Source organism: Octopus sinensis, linkage group LG23 (genome assembly GCF_006345805.1).
Source record: "Octopus sinensis linkage group LG23, ASM634580v1, whole genome shotgun sequence".
Classification (NCBI taxonomy): domain Eukaryota; kingdom Metazoa; phylum Mollusca; class Cephalopoda; order Octopoda; family Octopodidae; genus Octopus; species Octopus sinensis.
This window is the reverse complement of record NC_043019.1, coordinates 12,097,268-12,117,946: the sequence shown is the minus strand read 5'-3', so window position 1 is coordinate 12,117,946 and position 20,679 is coordinate 12,097,268. Positions and strand designations below refer to the sequence as shown.

The window sequence follows — 20,679 nt, the reverse complement described above, 5'->3', positions numbered from 1 at the left end:
AGGATGAAAGGCAAAGTCGACCTTGGCGGAATTTGAACTCAGAACATAACGGCAGATGAAATACCGCTAAGCATTTCATTCAGCATGCTAACAATTCTCATTTCTTTATTGCCTTTTGTTTTTCTCCCCTCTAATTCTCTGAGTCTAAGTAATCTAAGAATAAGTATTTCATCTGCTGTTACCTTCTGAGTTCAAACTCCATTGAGGTCGACTCTGCCCTTCACGGTCGATTAAATAAGTACCAGTTACGCACGGGGGCCAATGAAATCGACTTTAACCTTTTGTCTGTCCTTGTTTGTCCCCTCTATGTTTAGCCCCTTGTGGACAATAAAGAGATAAGTATTTCATCTGCCGTTACCTTCTGAGTTCAAACACCATTGAGGTCGACTCTGCCTTTCAGGGTCGATTAAATAAGTACCAGTTACAAACAGGGGTCGATGAAATTGATTTAAACCTTTTGTCTGTCCTTGTTTGTCCCCTCTATATTTAGCCCTCTGTGGGCAATAAAGAAATAAATATTAAATTTAAATTTAACATCTTTTTCTTTTTGTTTTTTCTTTCCTGTCTATACACGTGTCTGTGTGTATTTTGTAGTGTGGGTCTCTGAGATAATGTTGCAACAGACACAGGTGGTTACTGTCATTGATTATTACAACAGATGGATGAAGGTAAGATGTTTTAGCACTTGCTTTTGGTTCTTGGGGGGGGGGGGAGACGTTGGGGCTGGGGTGCTGAATGCATGTTTTTTTTTGTTTGTTTTTGGTGTTTTCTTAATAGTCACTTTTCCTTTTCCTTTTTTTTTGTCTGCCATGGAGGGTGTCTTTAAATGTCAATTCACCTGTATGTCAACAACCAATTTATCATTTTTTTTTCACCTGTGACAAACATTTGTTTGTTCTTGTTGTTTTATTGTGTATTTAGTTATTGTTTTTATGAGATCTATAACTGAACAGGCTTTTAGAAGTTTTAAGAGCTGGGAATAATGGATCTTCCCACAAGATGACAGAAAATACGAGAACGAATTGATAATTATTTCATTGATTGAATAAATCTTTTTGTGTTTAGAACTTGTGTCTCATTTTCACTTGCAAAAAAACAAAAAAATAACAGAACTGAACGAACAGTTCCAATGCGTGTTCACCACACCTTTGGGACACAGGCAAATGAACAAACCGGTAGAATTCTTTGCCACTTTACCTGTAACCAAAGATGTGAAAATTGAGTACATCAACATTGAAGAAGATGTAATAATGGCCATAGATGAGGTTGACACAAAATCAACTGCTGGCCCTGATGGATTTCCAGCAGTCTTTCTCAAATCATGCAAATGAGCCCTTGCAAAACCACTGCAGCTTCTTTTTCAGTGCTTTCTTGCAAGTGGTAAGCTCCCAGACAAACTGAAGAAAAGCATAATATGACCTATCCATAAGGGAGGAAGCAGAGCAGATGCTAAAAATCATAGGCCTATCTCTCTGACCTCACACATCAGCAAAGTCATAAAACGTATAGTCCACAAAAAATTAATCAAGTTCCTTGAAGAAAATTACTTGATAACCAGCATAGATTTCAACCAGGTAGAAGCTGTCTAACACAGCTCTTACAACACTACGACTGGGTGTTAAAGCAGTTGCTAAATGACTCAAGTGTGGATGTGATATATCTCGACTTTGCAAAAGCCTATGATAAAGTGAACCATGGTGTGATAAGTCACAAATTGCATGATCTGAGCATAGGCGGAAAACTTAGGGAGTGACTTTCTAAAAGATAGACATCAGGCAGTGGTGGCCAATGGAGCCACCACCAAGGAAAAGTCGTTGCCAGTGCCGCTGGACTGGCTCCTGTGCAGGTGGCATGTAAAAACACCATTTGAGCGTGGCCATTGCCAGTACCGCCTGACTGGCACATAAAAGCACTCACTACACTCTTGGAGTGGTTGGCGTTAGGAAGGGCATCCAGCTGTAGAAACTCTGCCAGATCAAGATTGAAGCCTGGTGCAGCCATCTGGTTCGTCAGTCCTCAGTCATTCGTCCAACCCATGCTAGCATGGAAAGCAGACGTTAAGCAATGATGTTGATGTTCCATTGGTCTCTGTCTTAGGGCTACTGCTATTCATAGTGGCCCTTTCAGACTTGTCCTCAGCTGCTCAGATAGCCACCCTTGCTAGCTATGCAGATGACACAAAAGTCTCTCAGACAATACAAAATCCTGGAAATATTACACATCTGCAATGAGAGTTGGATACAATATACCCTCTGTTATTACCTCTGGCTTATACTTTTGCAACTTTCTCATTTTATCATATAATTCGCCCAATGCCCCTGTAGGGCACATAGATTTTTATCTAAATCCAATTTGCCTATTATTGAACTGGATGTTAGTATCACATGTAAACAAAGTTTCATGAATTTTGGTTCGGTGGTTTAGGTACTAAGTTGGTAACAGACAGACAGAAATTGCCATTTGTATGTATGGATGTTATGTGCAGTAAAGATGATGAAAGAAAACAACAAAATACTCAACTTTTATATTTTTAATTTTTAGAAATGGCCAACTGTTCAAGACCTGGCAAGAGCAGACATTGAGGTAAGTCTAGAATAGACCAGTTTCTTATGGACACTTCATCCTTTTCTTACCATATTTCTGTTGAAATAAGTTGCCCTTGTTTCATTAGATTTTAAAAGGAATGGAAAATTTGAGATGGTGTTTGGAAAAAAAATTAACACCTAGGAGTGGCTGTGTGGTAAGTAGCTTACTTACCAACCACATGGTTCCGGGTTCAGTCCTACTGCGTGGCACCTTGGGCAAGTGTCTTCTGCTATAGCCTTGGGCCGACCAAAGCCCTGTGAGTGGATTTGGAAGATAGAAACTGAAAGAAGCCTGTTGTATATATATATATATATGTATGTGTGTGTGTGTGTGTGTTTGTCCCCCCAACATCGCTTGACAACCGATGCTGGTGTGTTTACGTCCCCGTAACCTAGCAGTTCAGCAAAAGAGACCGATAGAATAAGTACTAGGCTTACAAAGAGTAAGTCCTTGAGTTGACTTGCTCGTAAACACACCAGCATCGGTTGTCAATCGATGGTGAGGGGACAAACACAGACACACTAACATAAACACACATACATATATACGACGGGCTTCTTTCAGTTTCCATCTACCAAATCCATTCACAAGGCTTTGGTCGACCCAAGGCTATAGTAGAAGACACTTACTTACCCAAGACGCCACACAACCACTCCTGCACCTATAAGATGTTAACAACATGTTAATAGTTTACTATGTATGTGATGGCCTGTTTTTAACCCTTTAGTATTTAAACCAGCCATATCCGGCCAAAAGTATTCTGCCTGTTTTATGTTCAAACTGGCCATATCTGGTCTCTCACACCAACCCTACAATATCATTTTAGAAATTAACAGCTTCCACATCAAAATCTCATAGCTACAAGATAATGCATAATTAGTTCAAAACAATGTGGATGAAAAAGCATAAATTTTGGCAGAATAATGCAAACACTAAAGGGTTATATTCTGCCAAGATGTTTTTCTTAAAATGGGGACATAAAGAAAACATCTCATTCCGAGAATTTATGTAGTCATTGGAGGCTCTTAAGTTCTTTAAGTGACATAACTTTTCAGGAGAACATACTTTTTTTTTTCTTCTCTTGATCCTTTAACATAGGGGTCTGATTTTGGAGAAGATTTTCTATTTGATGTCAAAATTGATCCCTTCATTTTTAAGTTTCCAGATTAAAGCCTAAAGGATCATTGAATGTCTCTTACCACAGTACCTTAAATTCGAAGGATGGTTGTTATATCTGTACTTCAAACCTACCTTCCATAGCTATGGTTTTTCCAAATTTTCCTTCCACAGCATGAATATAACATTTGATTTTTGTACAATCATTGTCATAGTTCACTAGAACCTGTGCTTGAACCCTATACTAATGGGTCCAAAAGGCGGCAAGCTGGCAGACAGGTTAGCACGTCGGGTGAAATGCTTAGCGGTATTTCGTCTGTCGTTACGCTCTGAGTTCAAATTCCGCCGAGGTCGACTTTGCCTTTCATCCTTTCGGGGGTCAGTAAATAAAGTACCAGTTACGCACTGAGGTCGATGTAATCGATTTAATACCTATGTCTGTCCTTGTTTGTCCCCTCTATGTTTAGCCCCTTGTGGGCAATAAAGAAATATATATTAATGGGTCCAAAAATAATGTTCACATTTTTTTTCTCCTTTTCCTTGCAGGAAGTCAACCAAGTGTGGTCAGGTCTGGGATATTACTCCCGAGCTCGTCGACTTCATGAGGCAGCTAATAAGGTACACCTATAATTACTTCAGAATTTTAAAATTTTTTCTTAAAATCTAATGGGGTTGGGTTAGATCCTGTGGGTATATTACCTATCATTGACCAGATTTTTTTTGGTTTCACTGGTTGCCTCATTAAGGTGACGAGCTCAATGCCCCACCATGGGGGACTGAGCTTGTCACCTTGATGAGGAAGTCAATAAGATAATCAACTCTCATTCATAACTACTTTCTCTTTGTTTTGTCTTCTGTTTCTTGTTTTACTTGTTTCAGTCATTGGACTGCGGCCATACTGGGGCACTACCTTGAAAGCTTTAGTTGAACAAGTTGACCCTAAGGCTCATTTTTTTAAAACTATGGGGATTCACCAGAATAAAATAATAGTAGCTGTGATACCAGTGCTGATGGCACGTAAGAGAACCATCCGAACATGGCCGTTGCCAGCCCCACCCTGACTGGCCTCCGTGCCGGTGGCACATAAAATGTACCATCCGATTGTGGCCATTGCCAGCCTTGTGTGGCACGTAAAAAGCACCATCCGATTGTGGCCGTTTGCCAGCCTCGTCTGGCCCCGTGCCGGTGGCATGTAAAAAGCACCATCCGATCGTGGCCGTTTGCCAGCCTCGTCTGGCACCTGTGCAGGTGGCTCATAAAAAGCACCCACTACACTCACGGAGTGGTTGGCATTAGGAAGGGCATCCAGCTGTAGAAACACTGCCAGATCAGACTGGGCCTGGCGCAGCCTTCGGGCTTCCCAGACCCCAGTTGAACTGTCCAACCCATGCTAGCATGGAAAACGGACGTTAAACAATGATGATGATGAAAGGGGTCTACAGGTAAAAATTGGTTGAGAACCACTGGATTAGATTATCAGTGCACAAGAGCCCCCCGTCGCATAGACTCAAGAGACAGTGTCCCATTTCAGTCCAAATGACTTCAATTCCCAGTGAGTCTTAGTCTTGCCATGACCATCACCAAATTGCAAGGGCAAACATTTTCAGTTGTGGTTTAATCATTGAAGATCCCTTTTCACTCTGTCACAAGCATAGGAAGTGATTAAAATCTATGCACCAAATGGAAAAACAAAAAGCTTCATTTATCGAGATATAAATTGCCCCAAATAATGCAGATATAATTATTTCCTATGACTGGCATCCGTGCTAGTGGAGCGCCAAGAGCACCATCCAAGCGTGATTGCTGCCCGAGCAGCTAACTGGCTTTCATGGCAGTGGTACATAAAAAGCACCATTCGAGCATGATCGTTACCTGCGTCGCCTTACTGGCACTTGACAAAACATTCGAGCGAGGTCATTGCCAGTGCCGCTGGACTGGCTCCTGTGCAGGTGGCACATAAAAAACACCATTTGAGCGTGGCTGTTGCCAATACCACATGACTGACACATAAAAGCACCCACTACACTCTCAGAGTGGTTGGCTTTAGGAAGGGCATCCAGCTGTAGAAACTCTACCAGATCAGATTGGAGCCTGGTGCAGCCGTCTGGTTTGCCAGTCATCAGTCAAATCGTCCAACCCATGCTAGCATGGAAAGCAGACGTTAAACGATGATGATGATGATGATAGCCATGTCTGTGTCTATAAACACAGGGCATGGCTGTGTGGTAAGAAGCTTACTTCCTAACCACATGGTTCAGGGTTCAATCCCACTGCACCTTGGGTAATTCTCTTCTACTATAGACTCAAGCCACCTGAAGCCTTGTCTGTGGAATTGGTTGACAGAAACTGAAAGAAGCCGATTCTGTGGAATTGGTAGACAGAAACTGACAGAGGTTGCAAGCTGGAAGAAACGTTAGCACACGGGTGAAATGCTTAGCAGTATTTCGTCTGTCTTTACGTTCTGAGTTCAAATTCCGCCGAGGTCGACTTTGCCTTTCATCCTTTCGGGATCGATAAATTAAGTACTAGTTACGCACTGGGGTCGATGTAATCGACTTAATCCCTTTGTCTGTCCTTGGTTGTCCCCTCTATGTTTAGCCCCTTGTCGGCAATAAAGAAATAAGAAACTGAAAGAAGCCTATCGTATGTGTGTGTGTGTGTGTGTGTTTGTCCTCCACTACCATTACTTAACAGTTCAGTAAAAGGGACCAATAGAATAAGAATAAGTACAAGCTTAAAACAAAATAATAAGCGATGAGATCAATTCATTTCACTAAAGATTCCTCAAGGCGGTGCCCCAGCATGGCCACAGCCTAATGACTGAAACAAGTAAAAAGATAAAAGATATATAATTATTTCCTCTTCCTTAATTCATTTATTTCATGTTTTTTAATTAAGATTATTTCCTACTTCATAATTGATATCTTTATCATACTTCAAAATTCTTTGTCATAACTTACAAATAAAATGTTTCATGCTATCTGTGCGTATAATTACAAATTTATTAATTACCAAGATTTCCGGCATAAATTAATAATTAGCACGTGCAATAATCACTAATTCAAACTGGTTCAGTGACTTCTTTGTTTTTTCTCTTTTATCCTCACACACACACACACACACACACAAACACACACACACACATGCTTACTCATCACATTTACATAAATCCATACTAATAAACACTCACATCACACACAAACCAATGCATATATCTATACATACACACACACATATACATACATATACACTCACACACTTATACATACTTATACACACACACGTATATATATATATGCACACACACACACACACATGACATTGGTACATATATACAATCTCTCATATATATAATGTATAAAATATATATTTATAAACTATATTTATATATATATATACGCACATGACATTGGTACATATATACAATCCCTTATATATATATATATAATGTATAAAATATATATTTATAAACTATATATATATATATTTATAAACTCTATATATATATATACTATAAACTCTATATATATACACTGCACGTATATCTACTATAATATATACTTTATTTATATGTGTGTTGTGCATGTTCTCATCCAATGCACACACAAACATATATGCACCAACCTAACACATACATATGCGCACACACACACACACCACACACACACCACACAAACACACACACACACACACACACACACACACACACTAGGTGATGCATAAACTGAAGGGACAGATACCAAGGTCAGCCACAGACTTGCACCAACATTTGCCTGGTGTTGGAAGGTACACTGCCTCAGCTGTTGCTTCTATTTCATTCAAGGAGGTAAGTCTAGGAACAGCTAGCGCTTCAGTTTGTTGGAGCTGTTACTCGACAGAGCCATGCTGGAGCACTGCATTGTGATTGAATTTTTTTTTAAATTGTTTTATTTTATTCTTCATTTTTGTATCTTTTTTTTAAATTCTTTTCTACTCTAGGCACAAGGCCCAAAATTTGGTGGGGTGGGGGTGGTCGATTAGATAAACCCCAGTATGCAACTGGTACTTAATTTATCGACCACAAAAGGATGAAAGGCAAAGTCAACCTTAGCGGAATTCGATAACCGATGGTCAGTTTGAACATAAAACAGGTAGAATAATTGGGTTGGATATGGCTGGTTCAAATACTACAGGATAAATACATGGAATGTTCCTTTCTGAATTTGGAAAACACTGGTTGCATGGAGAGGGGAGGCTGGTATGCATGGGTGACTACTGGTCTTCCATAAACAACCTTGGCTGGACTTGTGCCTGGGAGGGTAACTTTCTAGGTTCAATCCCATGGTCTGTGTCGTGACCGAAGCGGGTCTCAGATGTGCCACCAGCACAGGTGCCTTTCACATGACACTGGTAAGGGCCATGACTATTGATTTCACTTGGCTTGTCAAGTCTTCTCAAGCACCGCATATTACCAAAGGTCTCAGCCACTTGTCATCACCACATGAGGCCCTTTTGAATTAATCACACTTCATTTTTGTAGCTTCAAGATTTTAATGATGTTTTTGTATATCTTTATAATGGCATTGTAGGATAGGTGTGAGAGGTTGGCTCTGGTTAGTTTTTAAATCAAACTGGTAGAACATTTGGGCCAGATTAAATAGTAATGGATAAAAACAAGAAGGTTGTATTACAGAACCAGAACCAATCTAAGGCTGGTTGGTATCAAGAGGGTTAAAGCAATGTGTCTTTACGGTATGCCTATACTCTTTACTCTCTTTTACTCTTTTACTTGTTTCAGTCATTTGACTGCGGCCATGCTGGAGCACCACGTTTAGTCGAGCAAATCGGCTCCAGGACTTATTCTTTGTAAGCCTAGTTCTTATTCTATCGGTCTCTTTTGCTGAACCGCTAAGTTACGGGGACGTAAACACACCAGCATCGGTTGTCAAGCGATGTTGGAGGAACAAACACAGACACACAAACATATATATATATATATACATATATACGACGGGCTTCTTTCAGTTTCCATCAACCAAATCCACTCACAAGGCTTTGGTCGGCCCAAGGCTATAGTAGAAGACACTTGCCCAAGGTGCCACGCAGTGGGACTGAACCCGGAACCAGGTGGTTGGTAAGCAAGCTACTTACCACACAGCCACTCCTGTGCCTATGTGTGTTTTATTAAACTTTTTTATGTTTCGTTTTTATTTCAGTTTATTATGCGTTTGTTTTTCTTTTTTCTCTATTGTCAGCCTGTCGGGGTTGTTGATGGCAATGTGGTGAGGGTACTAAGTCGATTACGTGCAATTGGAGCTAACAGTGATGACCCTCAGGTGGTCGACACGTTCTGGTATGTGGCATTATTAAGTTCACTCTCTCTCACTCCATATATATATATATCTATATATTTCGTTTTTGGATTTGGTTTGCAATATTCTTTATATGAGTTCGTGTGTTGAAGCATATTCTGTTGTGTCTGGAGAGAATCATTTTCTTTTAGTGCCTTATAATGTAACACACTCGCCGGTAAAATTTCCACTTTTTTCTTATTTTTATTTTCCTAAAATTTTCGTTGCGTCTTGCAACCTTTACAATAGTTTTGACTCATATAAAATAAATAATATTTAGGAAAATAAAAATAAGAAAAATAGTGGAAATTTTACCGGTGAGTGTGTTACATATAAGGCACAAAAAGAAAATGACTCTCCCCAGACACAACAGTATATATATATATATATATATATATATATATATATATATATGTATGTATGTATGTATGTATATATAATTAAATAATTAGGGTAAAAATTGATATTAATCAATTAAAAACTATGTTACATACAAAATTAAGAGGAATGACCACTAAATTGAACACCTAATATGCTAAACATAGACATCAAATTGCCATGAAGAGTGTGTTCTCAAGAAAAATCTCAGTAAAACACAAAAATGCAAAAATGAGATTTTTCTTGAGAACAGACTCTTAGTTATAATGGCAATTTGACCTTTATTATTAATATATTAGGTGCCCACTTTAGTGGTCATTCCTCTTAATCTCGCCTTGTTTCTTTCTGTGTTCCTTTCTGTGGAAGAGCCTAAGCTCGAAATGTTAAAGACTTTTTCAGTTCCTGAGCGTTATACTAATACATCTGTTTGTTGTCTACACCACCTGTCTTCGTCTTTTGTTTTTTCGTGAATTCTCCCTATATATATATATATATATATATTATATATATATATAATACACAACTATAAGAGAGAATCCACTATGTGGACGCTCTTATGCTAGATATAGATCTGCAAAGGAATCCACCACGCTTACGTTCTTGGTGTGTTGAATTATTTCTTGAGAACAATTCTTAGTGGTGTATTCCCTTTGCGGATCTATATCTAGTGTAAGAGCGTCCACATAGTGGATTCTCTCTTATAGTTGTGTATTAATAATATTTACTGAATCTCAGTCTTTTATACGCTAGGCCACTTGGTGTTTAAATTGGTGTTATTAAATTAATATCCAGTTTTTTCACCCTTATTTTGACTTTAATTATATATATATATATATATATATATATAATATATATACACACACACACATACACAAAAGGGTTAGCTGAAGAGTTCATAGACTGGCCAAGATACTCTCATGGAATGTAACTAAATGAGGTTTATTTTTCAACGTGGTCTCTCTTGCAGTCCATAAACATTTTACATTGGCGTTGCAAAGGGCTTGAATCCCATTGCTGTTGGTCAAAAAAGCCATCAACAGCAGATATGACATCCTCATCACTGCAATACTGATTCCCAGCCAAGTGATTTTTTTCATGTTGGGGGAACAGATGATAGTTAGATGGGGCCAAATCAGGAGAACAGAGAGGGTGATCAACCAGTTCAAAGCCACAGTCACATACAAACACCATTGAAACCAAGGACTCATGTGCTGGAGCAGTGTTCTAATGAAACAAGACCTCTTTCATTAGTTTTCCTGGACGTTTGGCCTTGATAGCCTTTTGTAACTGTCTCTGCAAGATGGCATAATATTCTCCATTGATGGTATGGCACTTTTGACGATAGTCAACAAACCATGTAGTTGTGAGTTGGACTTCTTAACCACCCAGCCATGCCTGCTTGTGAAGTTTCTTTTCATTTTTTTTTAATATATTTTTTCTTAATTTTAGGCAATTATCTGATAAACTTGTATCTCCTGATCAACCTGGTGACTTTAACCAAGGCATCATGGAGCTAGGGGCCACAGTGTGCACCCCAAAATCTCCAGCTTGCTCCTCCTGTCCACTCCAGAATATCTGTCATGCATACAAAATGGTAAACAGCTTCCTTTTCTTTACAACAACTTTAATATTATTATTATTATGATGATGATGATGATAGTGTTGGTGGTGATGGTGGTGATGATGGTTATGATGATGATGATGAATAGAAGAAGAAGGAGGAGGAGGAGGCAGTGAGTGGCAGAATTGTTAGCATGCTTAGCGGTATTTCATCTGTCTTTACGTTCTGAGTTCAAATTCCACTGGGGTCAGTAAATTAAGTACCAGTGAAACACTGGGGTTGATCCGTCAATTGTAAATAACATAAATAATGTGCTGGGGTTGATGTAATTGACTAGTGCCCCCCCCCAAAAAAAAATTTAGGCCTTGTGCCTATAATAGATATGATTATTATGATTGTTATTATTATCCAAATATTGTATGAGGGGGTTCGGAAAAGTTCCTGGCTTTAAGAGTATCACAAAATGCCTGGTTGGGAGGGTGGGGGGCTACCCTTCCGAGTTCTTTTACAGGACTTAGAAAGAATGAAGGGCTGCTGCAATAAGTGTGTGAATCTGAGAAGGGAATATGTTGAGTAAAATCATAATTAATTAATCCTCCTGTATTTTCTTATACCCAAGGCCAAGAACTTTTCAGTAGCCCCTCATACTAGTGTTTATCTTAATTTTTCCTTACATTTGTTCTGTATATCATAACTAGTAAACCATCTTAGAAACAATAACTCTGAGCACCTTTTCAAACTCCACCCGTCTAACACCCGTGGACATGTTTACAAAGTCAGAAAACAGCACAGCTCCCATGACTTTCGGAAACATTTTTTCACGCTAAGTGTTGCTGAAGCATGGAACAAACTGCCGGCATCAGTTGTTAGTTGTCGGAGCACTGCATCCTTCAAAACTTCCATGCTTCCTGAGATTCGCCAACACTACACCTGATTTTCTCCCCTCCATACACACACGCAAGCATGTATCTGACTCATACACTGTTCGCTTCCCAGACATTTGTACATTACTGCATATGCCTTATACGCACTTTTGACAAGTTGTGGTGCACCTGAGCACTGTATACAATAATTTCATTATTATTATTATTACTACTACTACTACTACCCCATACAGTCATCTAACTACCATACCAGAAGCAGACAAGATAATGATAATCTATATGGTGCTCTCATATAGTAGTAGTAGTAGTCATACATCTAACTGTACACACTCACACAGAGCCACACAATGCTCTTCTTTCGTTTCCCATCTATCAAATCCACTTGAGGCTTTGTCCAGTCCAACATGCCATACAGTGAGACTGAACCCAAAACTATGTGGTTGGAAAGCAAACATCTTACCACACAGCCACACCTGCACCTCACTTCTTTTCATATTTTAATTTTATTTTGTTGTTTTCAGAAGATGAAAAATGAGCAATTAGCTGGCAATACCCTGCTTCGACGAACCAAGAAAGACGATGTTGTGGACATTGAATGTGGTATGTGGCCCTTTACTAATAACTAAAGTGTTGGGATAGTTGCTGGGTTGTTCGTATTCAGATGTTTTGGGTGGGTGCGTATTCAGCACACAATTGTACATCATCCATCATCATAATCATCGTTTAACGTCCGTTTTCCATGCTAGCATGGGTTGGACAGTTTGACCGGAGTCTGGGAAGCCAGTCTGATCTGGCATGGTTTTCTATGGCTGGATGCCCTTCCTAATGCCAACCACTCCGAGAGTGTAGTGGGTGCTTTTTATGTGCCACCTGCACAGGTGCCAGGCGAGGCTGGCAAACAGTCACGATCAGATGGTGCTTTTTACGTGCCAGATGAGGCTTGCAACGGCCACAATCGGATAGTGCTTGGCAACAGCCACAATCGGATGGTGCTTTTTACATGCCACCGGCACGGAGGCCAGTCGGGGCGACGCTGGCAACGGCCAATTTCAGATGGTTCTCTTACATGCCACCGGCACTGGAATTTAATTCCTGGTGAGACGTTGTGTCCTTAAGCAAGACACTTTATTTCACATTGCTCCAGTCCACTCAGCTGGCAAAGTTCAGTTGTACCTGTAATTCAAAGAGCCAGCCATGTCCTGCTGTGTCTCCTGGAGAACTATGCTGAGGGTTACGCGTATCTCTGGAGTCTCAACCACATGCATGTTAATTTCATAGGAGTGGCTGTGTGGTAAGTAGCTTGCTTACCAACCACATGGTTCCAGTTTCAGTCCCACTGCATGGCACCTTGGCCAAGTGTCTTCTACTATAGCCTTGTGCCGACCAAAGCCTTGTGAGTGGATTTGGTAGACAGAAACTGAAAAAAACCTGTCGTATATATGTATAGTTAAAGTTAATCCAAACAAGAAAGCACAAAAAAACACAACACTAGGACATGGAACAAATATAGTATTATTGGACGCTCAGGAAAGAAGGAGGGTTTAACGTTTCGAGCGGAGCTCTTTGTCGGAAACATAGGAGAAGGGAAGACAAAGGAAAAAAAATCGCCAACAGTACACACGCGGTCACATTTTGAATGTATATATGTATATATATATTTGTGTATGTGTGTGTTAATTTTTGTTGTATATCTAGAATTGCTTTATCTATTGTGACCATTTTTTTTTAAGACAGTCAGCTGTGATTTGAAGAAATTTAGCTGCTATTTCTAGTAGGCTGATTAACCACAAAGTGGCCATCATTATTATAATTATTATTCTTGTTTATTTTCTGTTGTTTTTTTTTACCCCTCATTTTGTTTTTCTCCCACAATTTAATAAGATATTTCTCTCCCTCTCTCTCTCTCCTCCCACAGTTGCCCAAGACTGCCACCTTTGTCTTCCTTCCTCACAACCTTGGGAGAGCAGGTTTGTTAGGGTTTTTTTTTAACCATTTCACCAACTCCATTAACATCATCTTTTAATATTATTAATGTTAAATAGGGCGGCAAGGTGGCTGAAACGTTAGCACACCAGACAAAATGCTTAGCGGTCTTCACTTTCTGAGTTCAAATTCTGCCATGGTCAACTTTGCCTCTCCTCCTTTTGGAGTTAATTTTTCTTAACTCCTCCCCCAAACTTACTGATCCATCTCTATCTGTTCTAATCCACCTTTGCCTGTCTAATCCATCTCTGCCTGTCCTAATCTATCTCTGCATGACTTAATCCATCTGCTTGTCCTAATCCAGCTATGCATCTTAATCTGTCTGCCTTTCCTAATTCATCTATTTGTCTCAATAATCCTTTGTCTGTCTTAATCCATCTGCCTATCCTAATCCATTTGTGTGTCCTGATCTGTCTGCCTGTCCTAATCCATCTACCTATCCTAATCCATTTGTCTGTCCTGATCTGTCTGCCTGTCCTAATCCATCTACTTATCCTAATCCATTTGTCTGTCCTAATCCATCTTCCTGTCCTCATCCACCTGCTTGTCTTAATAAATATATCTACTTATCCTAGTCTGTCTGCCTATCTCACCCATTATTTTATTTCCTTTAACTTAGCCTTGGTGTGACCAATTTCCCTCGGAAATCAAAGAAAAAGCCACCAAGGGAACAGACATCTGCTGTATTTATCATCCGCCGGAATAGTGCTGAAGGACCCGAGTTTCTGATGAATCAGCGTCCAAAAACTGGTGACTATCGCATTCATATTATTATCATTATCATTATTGTCGTTGTTGTTGTTGAGGTAGCAAGCTGGCAGAATTGTTAGCTCACTGGACAAAATGCTTAGCGGTATTTCACCTGTCACTGTGTTCTGAGTTCAAATTCCGCCAAGGCCAACTTTGCCATTTGTCCTTCCAGGGTCGATAAATTAAGTACCAGTAAAACACTGGGGTTGATGTAATTCACTAGTTCTCTCCCACAACATTTCAGGCCTTGTGCCTTTAGTAGAAAGGATTATTATTATTATCATTATTATTATTATTATTATTATTATTATTATTTTTATTGTTGTTGTTTGTGGTGGTGGTGGTGGGTGCTGGCAGAATTCCCCTTCAAACTCCCTGAAAAGCAACTTCCAAAACTGCTGCAAGATAGAAGGAGAACAGTGCTGGAACATGTACATACCCTTGTTTAACACCATTTGTTACCACAAACTCACTTTAGGTATTGCTACCTTATATTACAAAAGCCTTCATTCCTTCATACACAGGCCTGGCCAAGTTGATAAACCTTCAAAGACATCCATGGTTCTTAAAAGCCACCCAAAGTCCATCACAGGATACTGTGTCAAAAGCTTTTGTGAAGTCTATGAACATTACATATTTAGGCATATTCTGCTCAATGCATTAGATATATATCAGTGTACGTAAGCATATATGTATGTATATAAGGCGGCGAGCTGGCAGAAACGTTAGCACGCCGGGCGAAATGCTTTGTGGTATTTTGTCTGCCGTTACGTTCTGAGTTCAAATTCAGGTCAACTTTGCCTTTTGTCCTTTCGGTGTCGATAAATAAAGTACCAGTTTTGCACTGGGGTCGATGCAATCGGCTTAATCCCTTTGTCTGTCCTTGTTTGTCCCCTCTATGTTTAGCCCCTTGTGGGCAGTAAAGAAATATATATATGTATGTATATCTTATTGCTGTATATTTGTACTTGCAGGTCTGTTAGCAGGTCTTTGGGAGTTTCCGACATTTGATGTTAGTGATATTGAAAATAACAAGACTCTGTTTTCTAAATTAGAGGACTTTGGACTCCAAGCTTCGTTACTCGGCAAAAGATTGAAGATTGGAGATGTGAGTCTTCCAGATTTTAAACATTTATTCATGCGTGTGTGTGTGTGTGTGTGTGTGTGTGTGTGTGCATGTGTGTGTGTGTATGTGTGCGTGTGTGTATGTGTGCGTGTGTGTGGGTGTGTGTGTGCGTGTGTGTATGTGTGTGTGTGTGTGTATGTATGTGTGTGTGCATGTCTCTTTGTGTTGTTTTCATACACTCAATGTTTCTTTGTGTGAAGAACCTCGGGTAGCAGACTTATTCGGTCAGCAAGTTTAAATCCTACCATGACCATTTAGTGGAGTTCTTTACATTGCAATGATTCAAACCAGGTACGTGGTTAAGAAGCTTGCTTCCAAACCACATGATTCCAGGTTCAGTTCCACTGCATAGCACACTGGGCAAATGTCTTCTACTATAGCCCCAACCCAACCCAATTGTCTTCTACTATAGCCCCAAGCCAGCCAAAATCGTGCGAGGGATTTAGTAAAGGGAAAATGTAAAGAAGCCTGTCGTGTATGTGTATGTGTGTGTGTGTGTAATAGTTTCATTCAGGTATTAACCCTGGGGCTTACCCTATTAAATTCCTCCATGGCACAGATTATCAGATAAGACAATAATCTGAAGATGGTTTGTTTTATCAAACACGTCTCAGAACCCACAAATGTCTATGGAGTTTTTTGACAATTACTAATAAGGAAACTGGAGAGTGCAAGTTTTTTTATTGTATGTGTGTGTGTGTGTCTCCTTGTTTTGAAATGAGCATCATCATCATCATGCAAGCAGAGTCTTTCATTTCCAATCTTCCTTGAAAACGTATCTGCTCATGAGGAAATATTACTTGGAAACAGGTGATAGGAATTGCATCTGGCCATAGAAAATCAGCCTCAATAAATTTCGTCTGATTCATGCCAGCATGGGAAATTGGACATTAAAACGATGAAGATCATGAGTGTGTGTGTATGAAAGTATGGAAAAGTGTACATACAAGTGATGTGTGTGTGTGTAATTTATTACACTGTAAAAAATGCATCTAGTTTGAAATTTTTACAGTTATGGATCAGCGAATCATGTGACTTTTTGCTCGATGTCATCTTAATTGCTTTCAAGTTTCTTATTTTCTAGACCCAGTGAGTCATTCAATACGAATGCCATTGATAAGTTGACGGGGGATTCAAATAATTTTGCCCTTTACGCTTACAAGCAAGAGAAAACTAAATCGAAATGTGTGTGTGTGTAAATACACGTCATACGCACACTTCACTTTAGAGCTACCGCTTTGCTTATCTCCCTTTACGCACACTTTTTTCTCGCTTACCTCCCTTCTCCCAGTCGTTTCTTGTTGAATGTATGCAAAGACGATTTTCTTTTCCATCATATATATACATTATCAACGTCGCTTTTCACATTCATATGAATGCTAATCGTGGTTTTTTTTTTGTTATTTCTAATAAAGCTGCATTTCATGCTTATTAATCTCTTTCCATCTTTTCTACTTCTGACGTGTTTTTGCTCCTAAGATCTATTTCTCCTCTCCATTCTTCGCTAGTTTTGTTTAGTTTTTACTCGTTTCAGTCATTTGACTGCGGCCATGGTGGAGCACCGCCTTTTAGTCGAGCAAATCGACCCCAAGACTTATTCTCTGTAAACCTAGTACTCATTCTATCGGTCACTTTTGCCGAACTGCTTAGTTACGGGAACGCAAACACTAGCATCGGTTGTTAAGCGATGTTGGGAGGACAAACACAGACACACAAACACACGCACATACACACATATACATATACATATATACGACGGGCTTCTTTCAGTTTCCGTCTACCAAATCCACTCATAAGGCTTTGGTCGGCCCGAGGCTATAGTTCAAGACACTTGCCCAAGGTGCCACGCAGTGGGACTGAACCCGGAACCATGTGGTTGGTTAGCAAGCTACTTACCACACAGCCACTCCTGCGCCTATACATATTGAGAAATGATAAAAAAAAAAAAGTAAGTATACATGGAATACAGTGAAAAGGAAGGGAAATATGCATAGTATATGAAAATTAACAAAAGGAGGTTTAGGGGATGATAGAGATGTAGTCTTCTTGAGACAGGATGACCTTTAGGGATAATTGAGGAACCCCACTTAGAAGCTGCCATTGTCCCTGTTGTAATTGACCTTTTTCTTTCCTTTAAAAATCAGCATGAACTTTCTGGACAGCCCAATATATATATATATATATATATATATCGACCACTGCTTTCGGCCATTTATGGTCCTTGTTGGCATGTATGTATACAATTATGTGCTTTGCTGCAGTGTTTAGCTCTTATTTCTAGCAATATAGGTTTTTATAACACCCTCAATCATATTTAATGGTGTTTATAGTTTTTCATTTTGGTACACATTGCTCATTACTGCCTAAATTAATTATTATTTATAGGAGTGGCTGTGTGGTGAGAAGCTTGCTTCCTGACCACATGATTCCGGGTTCAGTCCCACTGCGTGGCACCTTGGGCAAGTGTCTTCTACTATAGGCTCGGGCCGACCAAAGCCTTGTGAGTGGATTTGGTAGATGGAAACTGAAAGAAGCCTGTCGTATATATGTATGTATATATATATATGCGTGTGTGTGTCCCCCTAGCATTGCTTGACAACTGATGCTGGTGTGTTTATGTCCCCGTTACTTAGCGGTTCGGCAAAAGAGACTGATAGAATAAGTACTGGGCTTACAAAAAGAATAAGTCCCGGGGTCGAGTTGCTCGATTAAAGGCGGTGCTCCAGCATGGCTGCAGTCAAATGACTGAAACAAGTAAAAGAGTAAAGAGTATATATATATATATATATAAACTCCATGAAAAAGAAAATTTTCTTCTCCTTTGCATCATTCAAGGTGATCCACATCTTCTCTCACATCCATCAAACCTATTGTGTTGAAGTCATTGACTACACCAGTAAATCTACATCTGACCACTGTCCAGTAGGCACAGCCGTTGTCCGGTGGATGACCGCAAAAGAGCTGCAGACATCAGCCATATCGACTGCCATGAGAAAGGTGAGCTGTTAAAAGAATCTTGGTTTTGTTTTTGTTTTTGTTTTTTATTTAACAGGCCCTCACTCATTCCTCCCTCCCGGCTCTGACTCTGTTGGGTTTCATGTGATAGTTATAAATGAACGACACCGTCATTCAAGCAATGGCCTTTGTCTCCAGCTTTCCTTGGAAACATCTCTGATTATGGAGACGCATTATCTTGTTGTCAAACGGTGTGTGGGACAACAAACGCAGACATAAAGAAACTCACACACACACACACACATACCTACATATATATATATATAATATATATATATATATATATATATAATATATATATATATATATATATATATATATATAAATATGTGGAGGTGCAACGGCCTAGTGGTTAGGGCAGCAGACTCGCGGTCGCAGGATCGCGGTTTCGATACCCAGACCGGGCGTTGTGAGTGTTTACTGAGCGAAAACACCTAAAAGCTCCACGAGGCTCCGGCAGGGTGTAGTGAACCCTGCTGTACTCTTTCACCACTCTTTCTCCCACTCTTTCTTCTGTTGGCCTGCTTGCTTAGCCAGCGGGGTGGCGTCATTTGAAGGCTAAAACAATGCGAACGCATTGTGACCAGCAATGTGTAACAACATCTGATGGTCTGGTCGGTCACGTGATATATATATATATATATGATGCAGCACAAAGTTTTGTCAGTGAACAGGTCGTGGTCTCAAAGCGATGAAAATATTTTGATAAATTAAATTTAAATGCTGAAGTGAATCTAACAGTTTTTGTGTTTCTTAAATGGCTTATAAACACTTTCCACGGTGCAATTGTTTTCGTTCCAGCACACGATCTCAGATCAGGTCACTTGCTATGCAAGTACATCCCCGTAATGTATATATATAACAGGTTTCTTTCAGTTTCTGTCTACCAAATCCACTCATAAGGCTTTGGTTGATCCAGGACTACAGTAGAAGACACTTGCCCAAGGTGCCATGCAGTAGGACTGAACCTGGAACCATGTGGTTGGGAAGCAAACTTCATACCACACATGTAATCTTCTCCATATATTGGCACTGGGGTTTTGTTTAATATATTTCTTTTCTTTACTATTTTTCTTAATTATATTTTTGTTTTTTTTTAAGGTTTTCAAAAGATTTGAAGATTCTCAAAAGAAAACATCATCCGTGAGTACTGTTTCCAAAGTTTATATGATGGGGTGCTGTAAAGTTTCTGGCTTTAAGGATATCATGAAAGGCCAGGCTGGAGACCCAACCTTCCGAATTCTTTTACAGGGCTTAGAGAAACTGAAGGACTGCTACAATAAATGCATGAATCTGAGAAGAGAATATGTTGGATAAAATCATAATTAACTGATCCCCCGGTATTTTCTTTTACCCTAAGCCAGGAACTTTTCAGCAAGCTTTCTATACACAAGAGAGGGATGAATATGTGTATGTATGTATATATATATTCTTTTATTGTTTTCAATCATTTAACTGAGGCCATGCTGGTGTACTGCCTTTAGTCGATCAAGTTGGTGCCAGGACTTATTCTTTGTAAGCCTAGTACTTATTCTATTGGTCTCTTTTTTCCAAACCACTAAGCTACAGGGAACAAACAAGATGAGTACAAATATCCGTCAAATGTAAATAGTGTAAAATAACTGTCATTATTAAGCTGGTGTTTGGAACAAAACTTAACATGAAATTTTGCTGGAAGGTTCTAATTTAGATCACTTACCTTTTATTATCATACTAGCAGTATCGCCCGGCGTTGCTTGGGTTTGTAAGGGAAATAACTATATAAGCATTTTTAAAGATGTAAAGTATAATAGCCATCTCAATATGGCTAACCACAAAGGGGGGGGGGTGTTACTGTAGCTTTTTACGTTCTGAGATTTAATAATAAATTTTTAGAGAGTTACTTCCCTTATATATGCCAAAAATGCATTAAAAATGGGAAAAATTGATGGTAAATTTTTTTAAAACCGT

At 39.4% G+C, this 20,679-nt stretch overlaps 1 protein-coding gene across 1 annotated transcript in view; it reads left to right on the top strand.

Moving 5' to 3' along the window:
- The window catches only part of LOC115223688 (adenine DNA glycosylase-like), a 31,901-nt gene that overhangs the window by 10,340 nt on the left and 882 nt on the right, over nt 1–20,679 (top strand). Inside the window, exons 4-15 of the mRNA XM_036512548.1 lie at nt 595–668; nt 2,542–2,583; nt 4,249–4,320; nt 7,415–7,528; nt 8,937–9,034; nt 10,860–11,004; nt 12,377–12,455; nt 13,771–13,822; nt 14,458–14,588; nt 15,563–15,696; nt 18,550–18,711; nt 19,831–19,872. Coding sequence (XP_036368441.1) covers nt 595–668; nt 2,542–2,583; nt 4,249–4,320; nt 7,415–7,528; nt 8,937–9,034; nt 10,860–11,004; nt 12,377–12,455; nt 13,771–13,822; nt 14,458–14,588; nt 15,563–15,696; nt 18,550–18,711; nt 19,831–19,872 — 1,145 coding nt within the window. The remainder of the gene's footprint in view (nt 1–594; nt 669–2,541; nt 2,584–4,248; nt 4,321–7,414; nt 7,529–8,936; nt 9,035–10,859; nt 11,005–12,376; nt 12,456–13,770; nt 13,823–14,457; nt 14,589–15,562; nt 15,697–18,549; nt 18,712–19,830; nt 19,873–20,679) is intronic.